This window comes from Rhinoraja longicauda, chromosome 25 (genome assembly GCF_053455715.1).
Source record: "Rhinoraja longicauda isolate Sanriku21f chromosome 25, sRhiLon1.1, whole genome shotgun sequence".
Lineage (NCBI taxonomy): Eukaryota > Metazoa > Chordata > Chondrichthyes > Rajiformes > Arhynchobatidae > Rhinoraja > Rhinoraja longicauda.
The window spans coordinates 8573255-8594252 of NC_135977.1; the positions used below are offsets into that span (position 1 = coordinate 8573255).

A 20998-nucleotide genomic window follows, 5' to 3' on the forward strand; every position below is an offset into this window, starting at 1 on the left:
AAACCTGAATTGTCAGACTACGCCCATTGTAATCGACAACTATATCCATTAGCGTGATCAGCTGGATCGTTGCATCAAAGAAGATGCTGGAATCCAACAAAGTTTTGCCATCATCCAAAATGGTGCCATTGAATGTCAGGCGTTGCTGGGAGACTGGAATGGTCCATTCTTGCTGAATGTTGCGTTTAACTTCAGAGACCTTGCCATAAATGTTGGCCTTTAGTTGTAACGATTTACCATCCAGGCTGGTCACAGTGATTTCAAATGTCTTAACTGGCTGTGGATCACAAGCAAACATGGCAATAAATAAAATGTAGTTCCTTGTCATTTTGCACAAGACACATAACATGAAAGTGAGATGGTGGACACCCATTCTTTTAGGGGTCATCGGGTGCACTTGGAACACGAGATTTATTCTTTGGAGCGCTAGGAGGATGAGGGGAGATCTTGCAGACGTGCACAAAATCATGAGAGGAATACATTGGGTAGATGCACAGAATAGGAGCCAAACTAAACGGCACCTTTCCACCTGGATTGATCAGGGAGCAATGGTAATGGATGTGGCCTCAATTCACTATTCATTAAAAACCCAGAGGATTGAATATAGTCATAGAGTCATACAGCATGGAAATAGGCCTTTGAGCCGCTGCGGGGTTGTTTTGGCGGCGGGGTCGGCAGCGACTCTCCGCCACTCTGCCGATGCTCTCTCCGGCTTCTCTCGCCTCGTCAAGTCCTTCTCTCGGTCTGAGAACGGACGCAGCGAATTGGCGAGAGACCCGGAGAGGCGGCACCTCCGCGCAAATTCAGGCAACGCCAATGAACTAAATATATATATTTTTTTTAACGCAAGGAACTGCAGATGCTGGTTTAACCAAAGGAAAAAAAGACACAAAGTGCTGGAGTAACTCAGCAGGTCAGGCAGCATCTATGAAGAACATGGATACATGGTAACATATTAGATAGATTAATTTAACATGGATACATGGTAACATGTTCCCTCTTTCAGTGAAACAATGTCAAACCGCAACAGCTCATTAAACACGGTGTAATGACATAAATAATATTCCTCTTCATTTGTCATTTCATGCAGTTCATTGTGTGTTTATCTGTAAAATTATGCATCAGATTTGTAAAAAATAATCCCACAAACTAAAGACAACTCACCTCCACTGTGCGCAGGCTTGGATTCCTGGTGCAAACAGGGAAGTTTATTTTTAACTAGACCAAGTGGATTCGTTGGGCCCATTCCTCGTAGAGGGGGAAGGGGGGCAGGGAAGGGGAGAGGGTATGATTGAGTGAGGCCTAGACCCAAAGCCTCTCTTGTATTTTAGCTTCCTCAAACCCCCACTCAATCCCTCCCTCCTCCCCCTATTAACCCACTCCATCCCCCTAGCCACCCCCACTTGCCCCTCCCCTGCCCCCACCCGGGAACGCAGGGGGATGGAGTGGCTGAGTGTTAGACCAATGCAGTAGAGGTTTGGGGGAGTTTCAAAGGGGGTTCAGGGGGGATGAATTGGGTGAATGGAGGGTGGAAGAGAGGGGGGATAATGGGGCTGGGGGATGGAGTGGGTGAGAAGAGTATAAGGGGGTGGGTTGTGGGGGGGGGGGTGATAAGGAGTTGAGGGGGTGTGGATGGAGTGGGTATCTTAAAAAAGCCTGAAGCCAATTTAAATTAATGCAGCACAGGTTTGGGGGAGTTAAGGGGGATTGAGGAGTTGAGGGGGTGTGGATGGAGTGGGTGAGCGGGGCTCTGAAAAAAATTCTAAACACAATTTCAGTTAATGCAGGAGAGGTTTGGGGGAGTTTTAAGGGGGGGGTTGAGGTGGGAATGGAGTGCGTGAGTGAGGGGGGGTTGAGGTGGGAATGGAGTGGCTGAGTACGGGGAGGGTGTTAGACCAATGCAGTGGAGGTTTGGGGGAGTTTTAAAGAGGGCTCAGGGTGGATGAATTGGGTGAATGGAGGGTGGGTGAGGGGAGGATAAGGAGGGTTGAGGTGGGTTGTGGCGGGGGATGATAAGTGGGGTTGAGGGGGTGTGGATGGAGTGGGGCTCTTACAAAAACCTGAAAACAATTTAAGTTAATGCAGCACAGGTTTGGGGGGTTTTAAGGGGGATTGAGGGGGGAATGGAGTGCGTGAGGGGGCTCTGAAAAAAATCCCAAACACAATTTCAGTTAATGCAGGAGAGGTTTGGGGGAGTTTTAACGGGGGGTTGAGGTGGGAATGGAGTGCACTCCCCCCTCCTCCCCCCCCCCCCCATCACCCACTCCATCCCCCCCTCCCCCTCCCCCTCCTCCTTCTCCCCCTCCTACCCCTCCTCCTCCCTCCCATCCCCCCCCTTCACCCTCCCCCTCAGCACTGCCGTCAGTCGGGCGGGTGCCCCCCCCCCCTCTCGGCGCGAGAGAGGCGACGACACCTCCTCAGCGCGGCCCGATCTGAGTGGCAGGCGCAAGGCATGCCGGGACGGGCGGCTGTGCTGCTGGGGGGGGGGGGGGGGGGGGGGAGCGCATTGGTGAAAGGTCCGGGGGTGGGGGGGAGCGCATTGGTGAAAGGTCCGGGGGGGGGGGGGGGGGGGAGCGCATTGGTGAAAGGTCCGGGGGGGGGGGGGGGAGCGCATTGGTGAAAGGTCCGGGGGGGGGGGGGGGGGGGAGCGCATTGGTGAAAGGTCCGGGGGTGGGGGGGAGCGCATTGGTGAAAGGTCCGTGGGGGGGGGGGGGAGCGCATTGGTGAAAGGTCCGGGGGGGGGGGGGGGGGGGAGCGCATTGGTGAAAGGTCCGATGGAGGGGGGGGGAGGTTAAATGAGAGGAAAGGGAGGTTAAATGTTTGGGATCATGTTGCAAGGATGATAGGCTCAAAGTTTTTGAGGAGAGAAGTGATGACAGGGTGTTGGAAGATGAGGAGACGATATCTGAGAGGAGAGAACCACTAATAATAATGTATTATCTATTGTATCTATTGTATCCGCTGCTCTAGATGTCAACTTCTTTACATCGGCGAAACCAAACGCAGGTTCTGCGATCGTTTCGCTCAACACCTTCGCTCAGTCCGCCTTAACCAACCTGATCTCCCAGTGGCTGAGCACTTCAACCCCCCCTCCCACTCCCAGTCTGTCCTTTCTGTCATGGGCCTCCTCCAGTGCCATAGTGAGACCCACTGGAAATTGGAGGAACAGCACCTCATATTTTGCTTGGGCAGCTTGCAGCCCAGCAGTATGAACATTGACTTCTCCAACTTTAGATAGTTCCTCTGCCCCTCTCTTCCCCTCCCCCTTCCCAGTTCTCCCTCTATCTTCCTGTATCCACCTATATCCTTCCTTTGTCCCGCACCCCTGACATCAGTCTGAAGAAGGGCCTCGACCTGAAACGTCACCCATTCCTTCTCTCCTGAGATGCTGCCTGACCTGCTGAGTTACTTCAGCATTTTGTGAATAAATAATGCCAAGTCATGTGACAGCCTTGTGGATACCTTAGTTTTTCACATTTTCTCCATCCACCTTGTGACCTACTGACTCACCATGATTACATAGAAAATAGGTGCAGGAGTAGGCCATTCGGCCCTTCGAGCCTGCACCGCCATTCAATATGATCATGGCTGATCATCCAACTCAGTATCCCATACCTGCCTTCTCTCCATACCCCCTGATCCCTTTAGTCACAAAGGCCACATCTAACTCCCTCTTAAATATAGCCAATGAACTGGCCTCAACTACCTTCTGTGGCAGAGAATTCCACAGATTCACCACTCTCTGTGTGAAAAAAAACTTTCTCATCTCGGTCCTAAAAGACTTCCCCCTTATCCTTAAACTGTGACCCCTTGTTCTGGACTTCCCTAACATTGGGAACAATCTTCCTGCATCAAGCCTGTCCAACCCTTTAAGAATTTTGTAAGTTTCTATAAGATCCCCCCTCAATCTTCTAAATTCCAGCGAGTACAAACCGAGTCTATCCAGTCTTTCTTCATATGAAAGTCCTGCCATCCCAGGAATCAATCTGGTGAACCTTCTCTGTACTCCCTCTATGGCAAGAATGTCTTTCCTCAGATTAGGAGACCAAAACTGTACGCAATACTCCAGGTGTGGTCTCGCCAATGCCCTGTACAACTGCAGCAGAACCTCCCTGCTCCTATACTCAAATCCCCTCGCTATGAATGCCAACATACCATTCGCTTTCTTCACTGCCTGCTGCACCTGCATGCCTACTTTCAATGACTGGTGTACCACGACACCCAGGTCTCGTTGCATCTCCCCTTCTCCTAATCGGCCACCATTCAGGTAATAGTCTGCTTTCCTGTTCTTGCCACCAAAGTGGATAACCTCACATTTATCCACATTATACTGCATCCACTCACCTAACCTATCCAAGTCACGTTGCAGCCTCCTAGCATCCTCCTCACAGCTAACACTGCCCCCCAGCTTCGTGTGATCCGCAAACTTGGAGATGTTACATCCTCTTGAAGCTTTCCACTGTATCTTGGTGCACGGGATAATAAAGTAAAGTAAACTTAACTAACAACCCAGCGGTGTAAATATTGATTTCTCTAACTTTGCGTAACCCTTGCTTTCCCTCTCTCTCCGTCCCTCCCCCATCCTAGTTCATCGACTAGTTTCACTGTCCTCCTGATTAATTTTACTGTTTGTATGCCTCTTTATCACCTTCTCCTCAGCCAACAATGAACCATTCTACATTTCCTTGATCACCGTGTACTTTGATCTGTCGTTTTCACACCTTTCCCTTCCATATCTCTAGTTCCCCTCTCGCCTGACTCTCAGTCTGAAGAAGGGTCTCGACCCGAAACGTCACTCATTCCTTCTCTCCAGAGATGCTGCCTGTCCCGCTGAGTTACTCCAGCACTTTGTGTCTTTCTTAACTAAACGTCGCCCTCTTTTGGTTGAGCTGATGTATGACATTCCAGTGTTATCTGTAAATGATATTTGAACCAAGAAATTCAATATTCAGTTTCAGGCAAAATGTTACTTCCCCTGAGGCAATCCTTTTTACTCGGGAGAGTCAAATTGAATTCACGTTGCAGGGTAGATTCAACATCTTGGCACTTGAGATAATGACATTCCACAAAAGCCATTTTTATGCTCAAACATGTCATAGCATCATGGTAGACACAAAATGCTGGAGTAACTCAGCGGTTCAGACAGCATCTCTGGAGCGAAGGAATGGGTGATGTTTCGGGTTAAGACCCTTCCTCATTTCATAGTGTCATGTCTACATGATGAAAGAATGGGTCGACAGGGCTTGTGTTCACTGGAATTTAGAAGGATGAGAGGGAATCTTATAGAAATGTAAAATTCTTAAAGGATTGGACAGGCTAGATGCAGGCAAAATGTTCCCGATGTTGGCGGAGTCCAGAACCAGGGGTCACAGTTTAAGAATAAGGGGTAGGCCATTTAGGTGTGAGATGAGGAAAAACTTTTTCACCCAGAGTTGTGAATCTGTGGAATTCTCTGCCACAGAAGGCCGTGGAGGCCAATTCACTGGATGTTTTCAAGAGAGAGTTAGATATAGCTCTTAGGGCTAAAGGAATCAATGGATATGGAGGGAAAAGCAGGAAATGGGTACTAATTTTAGATGATCAGCCATGATCAGCCTGTCTGTACCACGTTTATACATTCTCCCTGTGACTGCGTGGGGTTTCTCCGGGTGCTCCGGTTTCCTCCAACACTCCAAAGACCTATGGGTTTGTTTGTTAACTGGTTTCGGTAAAACTGTAAATTGTCCCTCGTGTGTAGGGTAGTGTTAGGGTATGGGGTGATCACTGGTCAGAGCGGACTTGGTCGGCCGAAGGGCCTGTTTCTGTGCTGTATCTCTAAAGAAAAAGGGGGTAAAATCACACACAAGTAACCTTTACCTCCTGTCTCCCTCTGCTCAGCCTCTTCACCGAAGCCTCTTATGGGAAAGCCTCACATGTGTCCTCCACGGGGCCTCTCTCCCAACATGACCACTCCCAAGAGGACCGCTCCGCTGCGCCTTGCCTTCCTTTTATTGGCTGCTGATTTAGCCAATTTATTGGCCGATCAATTAGTGCATCCAACGACTAGATTTTGAAACCTCCTGTGCTGCTCTGATAATGAAATAGACTCACTCAGCCCATCCAACCAAATATAAACTTGTAACGCTATGGGCCTAAGATAGACACAAAAAGCTGAAGTAACTCAGTGAGACAGGCAGCATCTCTGGAGAGAAGGAACGGGTGACGTTTAGGGTCGAGACCTTCTCTCCAGAGATGCTGCCTGTCCCGTTGAGTTACTCCAGCTTTTAGTGTCCATCTTCAGTTTAAACCAACATCTGCAGTACCTTCTTACACAACACTATGGGACCTTACTGTTTCCAAATTGTTTCAGATATTTCACTGCAAACAGTAGAGGGCGCCCTATCACTCATAATGCCTTACTGTCAACAAGTAGGTTTAACCAGTTGAAGGAAGAATATATGCGTAGGATGGAACTGCAGATGCTGGTTTTACCAAAGATAGATACTAAGTGCTGGAGCAACTCTGCGGGTTAGCTAGCATCTCTGGAGAAAACGAATAGGTGATGTTTCGGGTCGGGACCCTTCTTCAGACTGAGAGGGAAACGAGAGGTGTGAAAAGTTACAGAACAGTACGTCAGGTCTGCCATGAAGTAGAGTTTTTCTTCCGTCGCCTCCGCGCCTCTTTCTACGGGAAAGGATCCTCAGCACCCAGTGATGAGTCCTTCTCCTGCCTCTACCAGTACCCTCCTCTTGCACTCCCCCAGCCGGGCTTCTACCGGCTCTTCAGACCTTTTATTAGATTCTGTACCTTTTCCTACCTCTAGTTTCCCTCTTCACTGACTCTCAGGCTGAAGAGGGGTTTCAGCCCAAACGACACCTGTTCCTTTTCTCCAGAGAAGCTGCCTGACCCGCTGGGTTACTCCAGCTTTTAGTGTAAGAAAATAACTGCAGATGCTGGTACAAACCGAAGGTATTTATTCACAAAATGCTGGAGTAACTCAGCAGGTCAGGCAGCATCTCAGGAGAGAAGGAATGAGTGACATTTCGGGTCGAGACCCTTCTTCAGACTGATGACTCTCTTCGAGCGAAGATGATAAACGGGTTTTGATTTACACATTTGAGAGACGGTAAACAGGACACAAAAGTTTCACAAAACCCTTTCTGCTATTTCATGTTTTCTCACTGAGCTTAAAGGATGGAAGTGGTTATTGATCAAAAGAAGATTGAGAAAATCCCAGGCTATGAACATTTTAACTGTAAGATGCAAAAAAATATGTTGGCCACAGTGTATCATGGAAACCTCCTGTGTGCAGAGGGCAGAGAAGATTCACGAGGATGTTGCCAGGACCTGAGGGCGTGAGCTGTAGGAAGAGGTTGGGCTGGCTAGGACTGCATTCCTTAGAGCATAGGATGATGAGAAGTGATCTTCTAGATGTGTATAAGAAGGGACCATGAGGGGAATGGACAGGGTCGTTTCACAGAGTCTTTTACCCAGAGTAGGAGAATCAAGAACCTTAAGGTGAGAGGGGAAGGATTTAATAGGAATCTGAGGGCAACGTTTTCACATAGAGGATGGTGGATATATAATCCCTGTTCCAGACGTACACTGGCCCCATCCCCGAACTCTACCTCCGCTACATCGATGACTGCATTGGTGCTACCTCTTGCACCCATGCAGAACTCACTGACTTCATACACTTCACCTCCAATTTCCATCCTGCCCTTAAATATACCTGGACTATCTCCGACATCTCCCTCCCGTTTCTGGACCTCACCATCTCCATCACAGGAGACAGACTAGTGACGGACATTTACTATAAACCCACTGACTCGCACAGCTATCTGGACTACACTTCTTCCCACCCGGTCCCCTGCAAAAAGTCTATCCCCTACTCCCAATTCCTCCGTCTACGCCGCATCTGCGCCCGGGATGAGGTGTTTCACACTAGGGCTTCCGAGATGTCCTCGTTCTTCAGGAAACGGGGCTTCCCCTCCTCCATTATAGATGAGGCTCTCACTAGGGTCTCTTCTACGTCCCGCAGCTCCACTCTTGCTCCCCCTCCCCCCACTCGCAACAAGGACAGAATCCCCCTCGTTCTCACCTTCCACCCCACCAGCCAGCGGATCCAACATATCATCCACCAACATTTCCGTCACCTACAACGGGACCCCACCACTGGCCATATCTTCCCATCCCCTCCCCTCTCTGCGTTCCGCAGAGACCGTTCCCTCCGTAACTCCCTGGTCCACTCGTCCCTTCCTACCCAAACCACCCCAACCCCGGGCACTTACCCCTGCAACCGCACGAGATGCAACACCTGTCCCTTTACCTCCCCCCTCAACTCCATCCAAGGACCCAAACAGTCTTTCCAGGAGAGACAAAGGTTCACCTGCACCTCCTCCAACCTCATCTATTGCATCCGCTGCTCTAGATGTCAACTCATTTACATCGGCGAAACCAAGCGCAGGCTCGGCGATCGCTTCGCTGAACACCTGCGCTCGGTCCGCATTAACAAAACTGATCTTCCGGTGGCCGAGCACTTCAATTCCCCCTCCCATTCCCAGTCTGACCTTTCTGTCATGGGCCTCCTCCAGTGCCATAGTGAGGCCCACCGGAAATTGGAGGAACAGCACCTCATATTTCGCCTGGGCAGTTTGCAGCCCAGTGGTATGAACGTCGACTTCTCCAACTTTAGATAGTCCCTCTGTCCCTCCCTTCCCCTCCCCCTTCCCAGATCTCCCTCTATCTTCCTGTCTCCACCTATATCCTTCCTTTGTCCCGCCCCCCTGACATCAGTCTGAAGAAGGGTCTCGACCCGAAACGTCACCCATTCCTTCTCTCCCGAGATGCTGCCTGACCTGCTGAGTTGCTCCAGCATTTTGTGAATAAATCGATTTGTACCAGCATCTGCAGTTATTTTCTTATAGAACAAGCTGCTTGAGGAGGTAGTTGAGACAGAAACGATAACAACATTTAAAAGATATTTGGGCAGGTTCATGGATAGGAAAGGTTTAGAGAGAGATAAGCCAAACGCGGGCAGGTGGGACTAGTGTAGATGGGCCACCTTAGTCATCGTGGGCAAGTTGCGCTGAAGGCCCTGCTTCTGTGCTACGTGACTTTATGATCTCTATGTTTTAACATATATGAACGCTAAAATCATGAGAGATTGAGTAAACACACAGAGTCTCTTGCCCAGCGTAGCGGAATCGAGAATCAGAGGACATAGGTTTAAGGTGAGGGGGGAAAGATTTAGTAGGAAACTGAGGGGTAACTTTTTTACACAAAGGATGGATGGTGTATGGAACGAGCTGTTAGAGGGGGTAGCTGAGGCAGGTACTATCGCAACATTTAATAAAATATTTAGACGAACATGTAGAAGATAGGTTGGAGGCATATGGGCCAACGCAGGCAGGGGGGACCAGTGTAGATGGGACATGTTGGTCGGTGTGGGCAGGTTGGGCTGAAGGGCCTGTTTCCATGCTATATCACTCTGTGACTCTTAACCAAACAATGATTGTTGAACATATTGTGAAGGACTCACGGTCGCAGCATCAGCAGATGGATTTGCAAAAGATGGATAGGTGAGAACGAGAAATAATATGGGTTATTTCTTTGTATTTCTTTTCTTACCATCCACCACAGCCCCAGGCTGTGAATGAAACAAATCTCCAAAAAAGCCTTTGCAATAGAAATTACTTTATTGGATGCATCAGTAACAGAGTTTAAATCAACACGAAATCATTAGCAATTTTTTTTTCTTTGTTTGGGACAGTAATTATAGATTATAAATGAGATTATATAAAAGCCATTTGGCCCATCATACTGGTCCAATATGTAGATTCACTGCCAATGTAGTACCAATCACTAGATTTCCACTATTTGCCAAATAATTTCATTAAGTAATAAAATGATTTAAAATTTCTTCCATCTAAGACACACACAAGGCCAGGCATGGAGCAGTGAACTGTAGTGCATAGGAATAGGTATTTTAGCCACAATGTCCATGCCGAACATGATGCCAACATAAACTAATCTCTTCTGCCTGTACGTGATCCATATCCCACCATATCCATAAGCTCATCTAAAAAGCCTCTTAAACACCATATCCTCCACCATTAGGCACCCACCACTCTCTGTGTATAAAAAGGTGCATGTTTCCTTTTCAACTTTGCCCCACAACTTAAAGCTACAGTTAAGAGATACAGCACGGAAACAGGCCCTTTAGCCCACCGAGTCTGCGCAGACCAACTATCCCCGTTCACTAGCACTATCCCACGTACGAGGGACAATTTACGTTCTTTTACCAAAGCCAATCAACCTACCAACATATACGTCTTTGGAGTGTGGGAGGAAACCGGATCACCCGGAGAAGGCACATGTGGTCACAGGGAGAATGTACAAATTCCGTTCAGACAGCACCCATGGTCAGAATCGAACCTGGGACTCTGGCGCTGTAGGGCAGCAACTCTACCGCTGCGCCACTGTGCCAATCTGTTCACAAAAATAAATTTCACTGTATCTCGGTGCAGGTGACGTTAAAGTACCATTGATTAACAACCCACTTCCCGTTCACTTTCATCCTTTCAGAAGTGCACCCCTTTACCAAGTCTCCCCTTAATCCTCTCTGCTTCAGAAAGAATGCCTCTGTTTCACCACTGCCTCACAAGATTCCCAATCGGAAATAGGAATAATCAACTTGACACCAAAAATCAGCTGTTCAATTTGTTGGATATATCAGTAAAATACCAGGAATTACATTTCAGATTAAAATGTTTAGTGATTTACTGCAATTGGCATTTTGACATCCCTCTCCAATGCCCCAATACCGATTCCTTGCGCAAATCTTTGTTAAAGCAAGATGCACCAATTGGAGTCTTATTTCAGCAAGAAAGTAACGTTATGGAAAATTCCATAATCAGACAGCGTGCTTGTATCCTGCAGCATGTTGCCATTCCATTCCAGGCAGATATTGGACACTGATTTTCCAGTGTGTTCCGCAACTTCTTGTTTAATATGTTTAATGGGGTAGAAAGGGTTGACATTCAAAGGAAAGGTGAAGCAATCCAATGAAATTACACGCTCTTCACAGGCTGTAAAAACACAAACATAAACAAGGATTGTTACCCTCTGCTCTGCTATAATCTTGCTGTACAGGTAGCAGCGCTGTGGTGCAGCAGGGAGCTGCTGCCTCACAGCGCCAGAGACCCGGGTTCCATCCTGACCACGAGTGCTCCATGTGTGGAGTTTGCACGTTCTCCCTGTGACTGTGTTGTCTTCCACCAGGTGCTCCGGTTCCCTCCCGTGTCCCAAAGATGTGCGGGTTTGTATGTTAATTGGCTTCTGTAAATTGTCACTAGTGTGTAAGGAGGGGATGTGAAAGTGGGTTAGAAGATAGAACTGAAGTGGACGATGGTCGGCGTGGACTCGGATGGGCTGAATGGCCTTTTTCCATTCTGTATCTCTAAAAGCTGAAACTCAAAATACTACTCAGTCTACTTTAGTGTACAAAATCATGAGAGGAATCTAACGTCATAGTGTCTCGCAAGGACCTTTCTCACCCCAGTCATTCCCTCTTCTCCCCAATCCCATCGGGCAGACGATAGAAAAAAATTGAAAGCATGTACCACCAGACTCAGAACCAGCTTGTTCCCCTCTGTTATCAGATTTCTGAACATTCATGGAGTCAATCAAACAAGTACAATAGGCAGAGCAAAGAGAAAAATATCAAACTGCAAAATTCTGTGGCATTACACTTCCAAAGTTCAATGTCTACAATAAGACCCTTTGGCCTAACTTGCCCACACCAGCCAACACCCCCTATCTACACTAGTCCCACCTCCCTGCATTTGGCCCACATCCCTCTAAACCTGCCCTATCCATGTACCTGTCTAAATGTTTCTTAAACATAGGTAAATGCTTCCTAAACATTCTTCCCATAAGCTAGGGTGCAGTCCTAATCTTCCAACCCACCTCATTGCAGGCATTGAACTTTGTCTCTGGAAGTGCACTGCTACAGAATTCTGCACTTTTGTATTTTTCTCTGTGCTCTCTCTGCCTGTTATATTTGTGTACGGTTTGATTGTAATCATGGATGGTGTTATCTGATTTAATTTGGAAAGCATGCAAACAAATGCTTTTCACCATGACCTCAGTACATGTGGCAACAATAATCCAATTCCCATGCATGTTTCCTGTGATATTTTACCTGAACATCCCAGGGGATGACATTTTTCACACAGTTCTGCTGTAAACAGACCTCGGCCGCTTCTGCCACCAGATCCCATCTTGCTGCTGCAGCAGTGTTACCTGTTGGATCTGCGGGGTCGAGGATCATTGGCCTAAAGGTGCAAACACATAAGAGTCAGCAGCCAAAAAACAATTTTATTTCGGAGTCACGTGAGTGACTACGTGAAGACCCCGTCCTGCACGCATGCGCGACATTAGCGTTCACGCAATGCACCCGCGACGAACGGGAGTCCAAGGTGCTCCCGCTACAATTTAAAAAGTCGGGCCGACAGGTAAGTTCTACTGTGGCCGTGAATATTTCTCTGTGCTCTGCTTTAGGAAGCATTGGCGACCCAAGATGAGCAAGACCAGAGGAAGGAAAATTGCAGTTCGCCCCCGTTCGTTTCCCGTTGAGGAACGTTCTTTGGAGGGGGGGCAAGAGGCGGCAGTAACTACCGAGCCGAGCCCAGCACCGCTAGTGCAGCCTGAGCAGCGGGCTGGAGGTACCTGCAGCCAGAACCGGGCGGTAGTGTCCGACGATTCGGATGAAGATGCTACACCGCTACACAGCGGCTCTGGCAGCCGCCTAAGCCGAATGGAACGGCTTATGGAGCAAATGCTCCAGCGAGACCTGCTAAGAGAGCAGCAGCAGACTCGCCAAGGGAGGGCTCAGAGCGCCCAGGCACTCCCGCAGTACCCTTTAGGGGCACTGGCCATTGTGTCACCTTCTAATGAAGGCAGCAGTGGCGACCAGGCCTGGGCTGGTCAAGAAGAGGGGTTGTTGGCTGAAGATGTCCGGAGTACGCAGAGTGTACAGGATCAGGAAGAGCTGCTGGGGGTGGTCAACCGCTACGTGGTCATTCCACGAGGGGGTCGGCCTTTAGAGCCGAAACTTGCAGCCAGCATTGACCACCTGTCCTCAAAACCCCTACAAGAACGGGTGGTCAATGAGGCTCTTGAGCTATACACAGCCCCAGAAAATTGTACATCATTAAATGTACCAGCTGTAAACAGCCAAATTTGGGGACATTTGGGGCCGAATATCAGGACCCTGGAGTTGAAGCTCCAGAAGATCCTTAAACTCCTGACTGCAGGAATAACATCATATGCTCGGTCCATTGATGGGGTGGACATTTCCACAAACCAGCAAGACACATTAGCTCTGCTGTGTACCACCCAATACCAGATAAATATCCTACGGAAGGAAAACATCAAGCCTGCCCTCAACCCTAAGTTTGCGGGACTCTGCAAAACACCGGGTTCAGAACCTCCAATTCTGCTCTTTGGGAAGGATCTTCCAAAAAAGGTGAAAGACCTAGAGGAAGAATCCAAGACCTTTGGTCTCGTGAGGGTAGGTTTAGGACCGAGCAGACCTAACAAACCCAGGCGGCAGTACCTCACGGCGTCCACCAGTCATAGACCACCATATGGGACTGGTGAAAGCTCGGGGTCCGCAATTATTCCCCGTAAGCCTTTTTTAGGCCAGGGCCCAGAGCGGACCCCATGGAAAATGCGCCACCCCCAACAACAACAACATCAACGTCAACAGCAGCCCTCTACAGCCCAGCAGACACCTCATCGTCTAGCGAAGAGGCGCAAGAAAAATTAATACCAATAACCATGGAGGTAGGTGGGTCTGGTACCTCTCGGCATATGAGCAGTAGGGGCTCTATATTATCAGGGGGGAGATTGCACTTGTTTTTGGATGCATGGGAAACCATTACTAATGACAAATACATACTAACCTGCATTCATGGTTATAAGATTGAATTTGTTCATGAAAACGTTCCGCCAGTTCAGCACATACCCCAAAGGGTATTCACCCTCTCAGTCAAAGACAAACAAGAGGGTCAAGCTGAACTTGTGAGGCTACTAGCAAAAGGTGTCATTGAAAGAACAAATCATGAACCTTTGGAATTTGTGTCTAATATTTTCACCAAAACTAAAAAAGATGGTGGATGTCGCATCATCATTGACTTAACTACGTTAAACGACTCAGTTAAGTATACACATTTTAAGATGGAAACTTTTGAAACCGCCAGACTTTTGATTTCTACAGGTTACTTTCTAGCAGGCATTGATTTAAAAGATGCCTACTACTCAGTACCCATACACAAGGAGCACCGTAAATATTTAAAATTTATCTGGATGAAACAGCTATGGCAATTTAAAGTCTTACCAAATGGACTAACCTCCGCTCCAAGGTTGTTCACTAAAATCTTAAAACCCGCCTTGGCGTTATTAAGAAAACAAAAGCATATAGTCATGGCGTACTTAGACGACATTTTAATAGTAGGGAAAACCTTGGAGACAGCTATTTTGGCAGTAGCAGCCACCAAACGTTTGTTTGAAACTTTGGGGTTTGTCATACATCCAGATAAATCCAATCTTACACCGTCCACTACCATGGACTATCTTGGATTTACGATTGATACTGTTCGCATGGTTGTAACTCTGCCAAAGGGGAAAGCATCAAAATTGGCACTATCATGCCACGAACTAATGCATAAACGTCAGCCAACCATACGGCAGGTAGCTAGAGTTATTGGCAAAATGGTAGCAGCCTTTCCAGCTGTACAATTAGGGCCTTTGCACTACCAAAATTTACAAAGAGCAAAAGTGCACGCACTAAAGCAAAACTCAGGTCACTTTGACCGAGCTATGTATTTAACTGCTGAATCCATTACAGAGTTACAATGGTGGACAAGGAACATTAGCCTCAGTTCCAGTCCCATAATTATCACTAACCCAGTATTAACCATTCAAACGGATGCCAGTGCTTTGGGTTGGGGAGCAACTAACATGCAATCCAGCACAGGGGGCAGATGGACTAATTCTGAATCATCTTGCCTACAGACACGAGGTATCAACTATTTAGAAATGTTGGGTGCGTTTTATGGTTTAAAAGCATATTCATCTAATACGCATCATGCACATGTCCGGTTGCAATTAGATAATACCACGGTGGTGGCCTATATCAACCACATGGGTGGTATAAAGTCAACATCGTGTGACAAATTGGTCAACATAATTTGGCAATGGTGTGTCGAAAGACATACTTGGTTATCAGCAACTTACCTACCAGGTAAGCAAAATACAGTGGCAGACACCAGGTCACGCAAATTTAACGATAACATCGAATGGATGTTAAATCCCAAAGTATTTGCCGAAATTACAAAACAATATGGCACACCAGATATCGATCTATTTGCATCCAGGCTAAATCACCAGGTACCAACGTATGTCGCTTGGGAACCAGACCCTGAGGCAGCAGCAGTTGATGCATTCACGCTGTATTGGGGGAAAATGTTCTTTTATGCTTTTCCACCCTTCTGCCTCATCAGTCGGGTGTTACGCAAGATTCAATTGGATTCCGCTTCAGGAATCTTGATAATACCCGACTGGCCTACACAGCCATGGTTCCCAGTGGCCCTCGACATGGCTGTCGAAACACCGTTGGAATTCCCCAGCAGTCCGGAATTATTAATCCACCCAGTGTCAGGCATTAGTCACCCGTGCCATGACAGAGTCAATCTCCTGGCTTGCAGATTCTAAAAAGACCTATACTGGGCCTGGGACTGTCTGAGGACGCCATCAACATGATGACCGCATCCCACCGGGAGTCCACCAGGCGACAATACCTGACCAACATAAGAAAATGGGAACGGTATTGCTCCGAAACAGGAACTACCTACACTACAGCAACACCCACCAGTGTTGTAGAATTCCTGGTTGGATTACATCGGGAAGGACTCAGCTACAGCGCCATAAATACAGCCAGGAGTGCGTTGTCAGCTTATTTGGTTCCAGCAGCAGGACAACTGGCTTTGGGGTCCCATCCACTAGTAACCAAAGTCATGAGGGGCATTTTTAACACTAACCCTCCCAGACCAAGGTACACTCAGATCTGGGATGTCAGCATTGTGCTGACGCACCTTAGGGGATGGCCACCACCCAGGGCACTCACGCTGGAACAACTTACACTGAAATCAGTCATGCTCATGGCACTAGTGTCAGCTCAAAGGGTACAATCCCTCCACCTTCTGAGGCTGGACAGCATGACAGAAACATTGGACTGTTTCACATTCCACATTCAGGGACTGGTCAAACAAACTAGACCAGGTACCACGCCTCCAGTTATGGAGTTCTGCACATATTTATCTGACCCACGGCTGTGTGCCAAAACCCATCTCGCCAATTACATAGACACAACACTCAACTTAAGAGGGAGAGAAAAAGCCTTATGGATAAGCCACAAGAAGCCTCATGGTCAGGTGACGAGCCAAACCATTTCAAGGTGGCTCAAGCAGGTGCTTAAGTCCGCGGGAGTAAATACCAATGTTTTCAAATCTCACTCCACCAGGGCTGCATCTACGTCGGCGGCAAGTCGAATGGACGTGCCTATGGACCATATACTGGCCAGAGCAGGATGGTCCTCGGAAAGAACTTTCCAAAGGTTTTATAATAAACCGCTGGCGCAACCTGCTACATTTGCAGACAGAATTTTAGAGTCTGCAGATAATATTTAATTTGAGCCCTGGGGAGCTCTCTGTTTTTTGTTGTCATTAATAAACCTTTTTTGTTCACAAACAGGCTCTTTATTGCGATAACATACTTCCTCCCTCTAAGGTCTTCAGACAGTGAGTGAAGCATGAGCTGGTACACGGTTCGGAATCACAGAGCTTTGAAGTCTTCACGTAGTCACTCACGTGACTCCGAAATAAAATAGTAAGATTAAATGAGAACTTACCAGTTCGAAGTTTGATCTGTATTTTATGAGGAGTTACGATGAGGGACTACGTGCCCTCCGCTCCCACCCTTTTTTATACAGATCAACTGGTAATCAAGTTCTTATTTTTTCTTTACTATATTTATTTCAATCGTTGTGTTTTTTCTGTGAATCCACACCGCTGCTTTGAAGAATGTCGCGCATGCGTGCAGGACGGGGTCTTCACGTAGTCCCTCATCGTAACTCCTCATAAAATACAGATCAAACTTCGAACTGGTAAGTTCTCATTTAATCTTACTATTTTACTAGCTCGATCTGCACACCACAAAATCCATTGGGAATTACCTCTTGGGGAAACCTTTAAGGCTGCTTACCCTTTCATCGATTCCTTGTTGCCTCCTAACCTTCTGTACCCTAGACTAAATACTGAGGACATCAGTGGGCAGCGGTAGAGTCCTGGGCTCGATCGTGACCACGGGTGCTGTCTGTACAGAATTTGTACGTTCTCCCCATGACCTGCGTGGGATTTCTCCGGTTTCCACCCACACGCCAAAGGCGTACAGGTTTGTAGGCTAAGTGGCTTCAGTAAATTCTCCCGACCCGGAACATCACCTATCCTTTTTCTCCAGAGATGCTGCCTGACCTGCTGAGTTACTCCAGCAATTTGTGTCTATCGTTGGTATAAATCAGCATCTGCAGTTCCTTCCCATTGCACATAATCTTTCACTGTGCTGTGTTGATTCTAGAATTCCAGAAAGGCCAAGTATGGTTTCAACATAACTTACTTGGGTTCTCTAAGTTTTTCTTTCAGAAATCTGCCAATGCAGTCAGAGTCAAAGTTGTAGTTTCTGGTCCAAAATATCCAAAGCTGTTTGTACTGGACAATCAGTTCCAGAACGGTGCGAAATCCTTCCGCGGTGCTGAACTTTTCTCCCTTCCCAGCGCTCTCCCATGCATAGATGATCAGCAGCTCGAGAGCATACTTCGGTGGTAAATCCTCCCCGACTCTCAGTTGGGGTTTATACGGGCGACGGACATGCTGTCGGATAAAATAAATCAACATTTGAGCCTTCAGGCATTGACTGTGTCTTTCTTGTTTGAATAACTTCAGGGCCCAGATAGATAGCTCAGTCGGTAGAGCATCAGACTTATAATCTGAGGGTCCAGGGTTCGAGTCCCTGTTCGGGCGATTACTTTAGGGGCGGTAATGTGGTGTAGCAGTAGAGTTGCTGCTTTACAGTGCCAGAGACCCGGCTTCAACTATGGATGCTGTCTGCACGGAGTTTGCACATTCTCCCTGTGACAGTGTGGGTTTTCTCCGGGTGCTCCAGTTTCCTCCCACATGCAGGTTTGTAGATTAACCGGCATCTGTAAATTGTTCCTAGTGTGTAGGGTAGAACTAGTGTACGGGTAATCACTGGTCGGTGCAGACTCGGTGGGCCGAAGGGCCTGTTTCCAAGTTGAATCTCTAAACTAAACCAGTTAAAAATTAAGGAACGTAACGCCATACATTAAAGAACATAATCGCCAAATTATAGAACCATTCACTGTTTCCTCAGGTGGAAAATTCAACTTTAACATAGTTAACAAAAATATTAACGAAGGGATGAGAATATTTTACGCAATTAACTATTACGGTTTTGGGTGCATTGTTTAGTTTAGTTTACAGCATGGATACTGGTTAGTTCCAGGACCGGAGACAAATTTAAACCAAAGGTAGAAGGGGTTGCAAGGAAAAACCTTCTATACAAAGATTTGTTACGTTCTGGAAACACTGCTTGTAGAGGTGGCTGAAACAGAATGAATCAGTTTCTTCAAAAGGAAGACACAAGGAACTGTAAATGCTAATTTATATATTTTTTTAAACATAGCGCTGGAGTAACTCAGCTGGTCAGGCAGCATCTCTGGAGGACTCTGGATAGACGACGTTTCGTATTAGGGCCCTTTTTCAGTCTGGTTAGAGTAAGAGGAGAAAGCTGGAAAAGAGGAGCGGGCAGGACAAAGTCTGGCAAGTGATAGGTGGATATGGGTGTGGGGGGGGGGGAGGGGTTGATTGACAGATGGATGGACAAAGGCTAGAAATGAAAAGGAGACAAAAGGGTGTAGGATAAGGAGAGAAGAGGAGTGAAACGAGAAGCCGGAGAAAGGGATAGTTGGAAGGGGATAGGGGGAATGGAACAGGGTGTCGGGATAGTGGAACAATCAGGTGAGTGCATGGTGGGGCTGGATGGGGACTTGAGAGAGAATCATTTACAGGGGTATAGGGAACAGCAGGCGTATGGACCAACAAGATTAATTTACTGGTATCTGACATGGACTTGATTGACCAAATGTACTAGAACAATGTGATTTGATGTGCACTTGTTCTTCCAAAAGCAATTCAACTTAAATAACTGCATGCACCTCATCATAGAACAATTTCAGCAGCAGTCTCCAAATATACCTCAGTATACCAATACTTCACAAGTCGGATGAGGCCTTTCAGTTTAGTGGGTCGGATTATTATAAAGTCTCTCTGAAGTTCGGTGAAGCATGTTGAGAATTCTCCCCCACGTTCTCCAGTTTTAATGAGAGCTTCATAGACCTGATGATTCGGGCGAGTCCCTGTCAGTTGACCTTCAGGACAAAAACGTGACATTTTATTGCTTAGATACTGACAATTTCTGTAATATTAAACTTAATAAGATGTTTGTCATTGACAGAACGATATATAAACATGAGGAAACCTTGGAGGCATTCATCAATGGTATTTCATAGAAACATAGAAAATAGGTGCAGGAGTAGGACATTCTGCCCTTCAAGCCAACACTGCCATTCAATATGATCATGGCTGTACCCCGTTCCTGCTTTCTCCCCATATCCCTATGATTCCGTTAGCCCTAAGAGTTACATCTAACTCTCTCTTGAAAACATCCAGTGAATTGGCCTCCACTGCCTTCTGTGGGAGAGAATTCCACAGATTCATAACTCTCTGGGTCAAAAGGTTTTTCCTCATCACTCACTTTTTTCGGCAAAATCTTAAGCAATCACGATAACTAATTAAAGTTTTTTTCCAACATATTTGACAGCTTCAAAGATGGCAAAAAAAATTACATCACAGGGAGATCCAGAGTCAGACAACCTCAGCAAGATAATGTTCCAGCTCTTAGTTTAGTTTGGAGCTACAGCGCGGAAACAGACCCTTCGGGTTCAGGTGAAATAGTGAAATCAGTCCGCAGAAATCGATCAGCGATTCCTGCACATTAATATAATCCTACACACAAATTTACATTTATACCAAGCCAATTAACCTACAAACCTGTACATCTTTGGAGTGTGGGAAGAAAACCCACGCGGTCACAGGGAGAACGGAGAAACTCCGTACAGACGGCACCCATGGTCAGAATTGAACCCGGATCTCTGGTGCTGTAAGGCAGCAACTCTACCGCTGGGCAATCCATTCCGGACCCACTCTAGAGGCTTAAACACGAAAATCTAGGCTGACATTTCAATCCATTATTGAAAATGTCGTACGAATCTGAGGTCCTCCAATTCCTACTTTACCTCGCACTAAACATTATTCCCTTTATTCTGTATCTGTATACTGTGGATAGCTTGATTGTAATCATATTTAGGTCTTTCTGCTGACAGGATAACATGGAACAAAACAACTTTTCACTGTACCTCAGTACATGTGACAATAATAAACTAAACTAATCTAAACTACCGACCAGCGACAAAAAAGCAAAGGACAAGAGTCATTGCTCCTATTTTAAGAAAAGCCATGGTTTGATCCTCTGTTACCTAACCATTATTTTTCCTTCCATCCACCACAAAAAAGAATTGATCATTTGACATATTGCTGTTGTGGAAGCTTGCTATGCGAGAATTGACTGCTATGCGTATAGAATCATAGAGTCATATGGTATGGAAACAGGCCCTATGGTCAGCCCAACTCAACGCCATTGACCGGGATTCCGCTAGTCCTAAGCTAAGCTAGTCCTATTTGCCTGCTTTTTAGCCCATATTCCTCTGAACCTTTCCGATGCGTGCATTATAATGATATCTACACTTTAATGAAACTCT

General features: G+C 46.9%; 2 protein-coding genes and 1 non-coding gene across 3 annotated transcripts in view; 1 reads left to right on the forward strand and 2 right to left on the reverse strand.

Moving 5' to 3' along the window:
* The window catches only part of LOC144606091 (2'-5'-oligoadenylate synthase 1-like), a 52124-nt gene extending 50779 nt beyond the window's left edge, over positions 1–1345 (reverse strand). Inside the window, exon 1 of the mRNA XM_078421896.1 lies at positions 1165–1345. The gene's annotated coding sequence lies outside the window, so the exon portion shown is untranslated. The remainder of the gene's footprint in view (positions 1–1164) is intronic.
* Positions 1346–17140: 15795 nt separating this feature from the next.
* LOC144606061 (2'-5'-oligoadenylate synthase-like protein 2) overlaps positions 17141–20998 on the reverse strand; it is a 52310-nt gene continuing 48452 nt past the window's right edge. Inside the window, exons 12-13 of the mRNA XM_078421850.1 lie at positions 19377–19549; positions 17141–17972 (exon numbers count right to left, since the gene is read on the reverse strand). Coding sequence (XP_078277976.1) covers positions 17715–17972; positions 19377–19549 — 431 coding nt within the window. The 3' untranslated portion in view covers positions 17141–17714. The remainder of the gene's footprint in view (positions 17973–19376; positions 19550–20998) is intronic.
* Positions 18046–18122, forward strand: trnai-uau (transfer RNA isoleucine (anticodon UAU)). The gene has a single exon. It is a non-coding gene; the product is annotated as a tRNA-Ile (tRNA).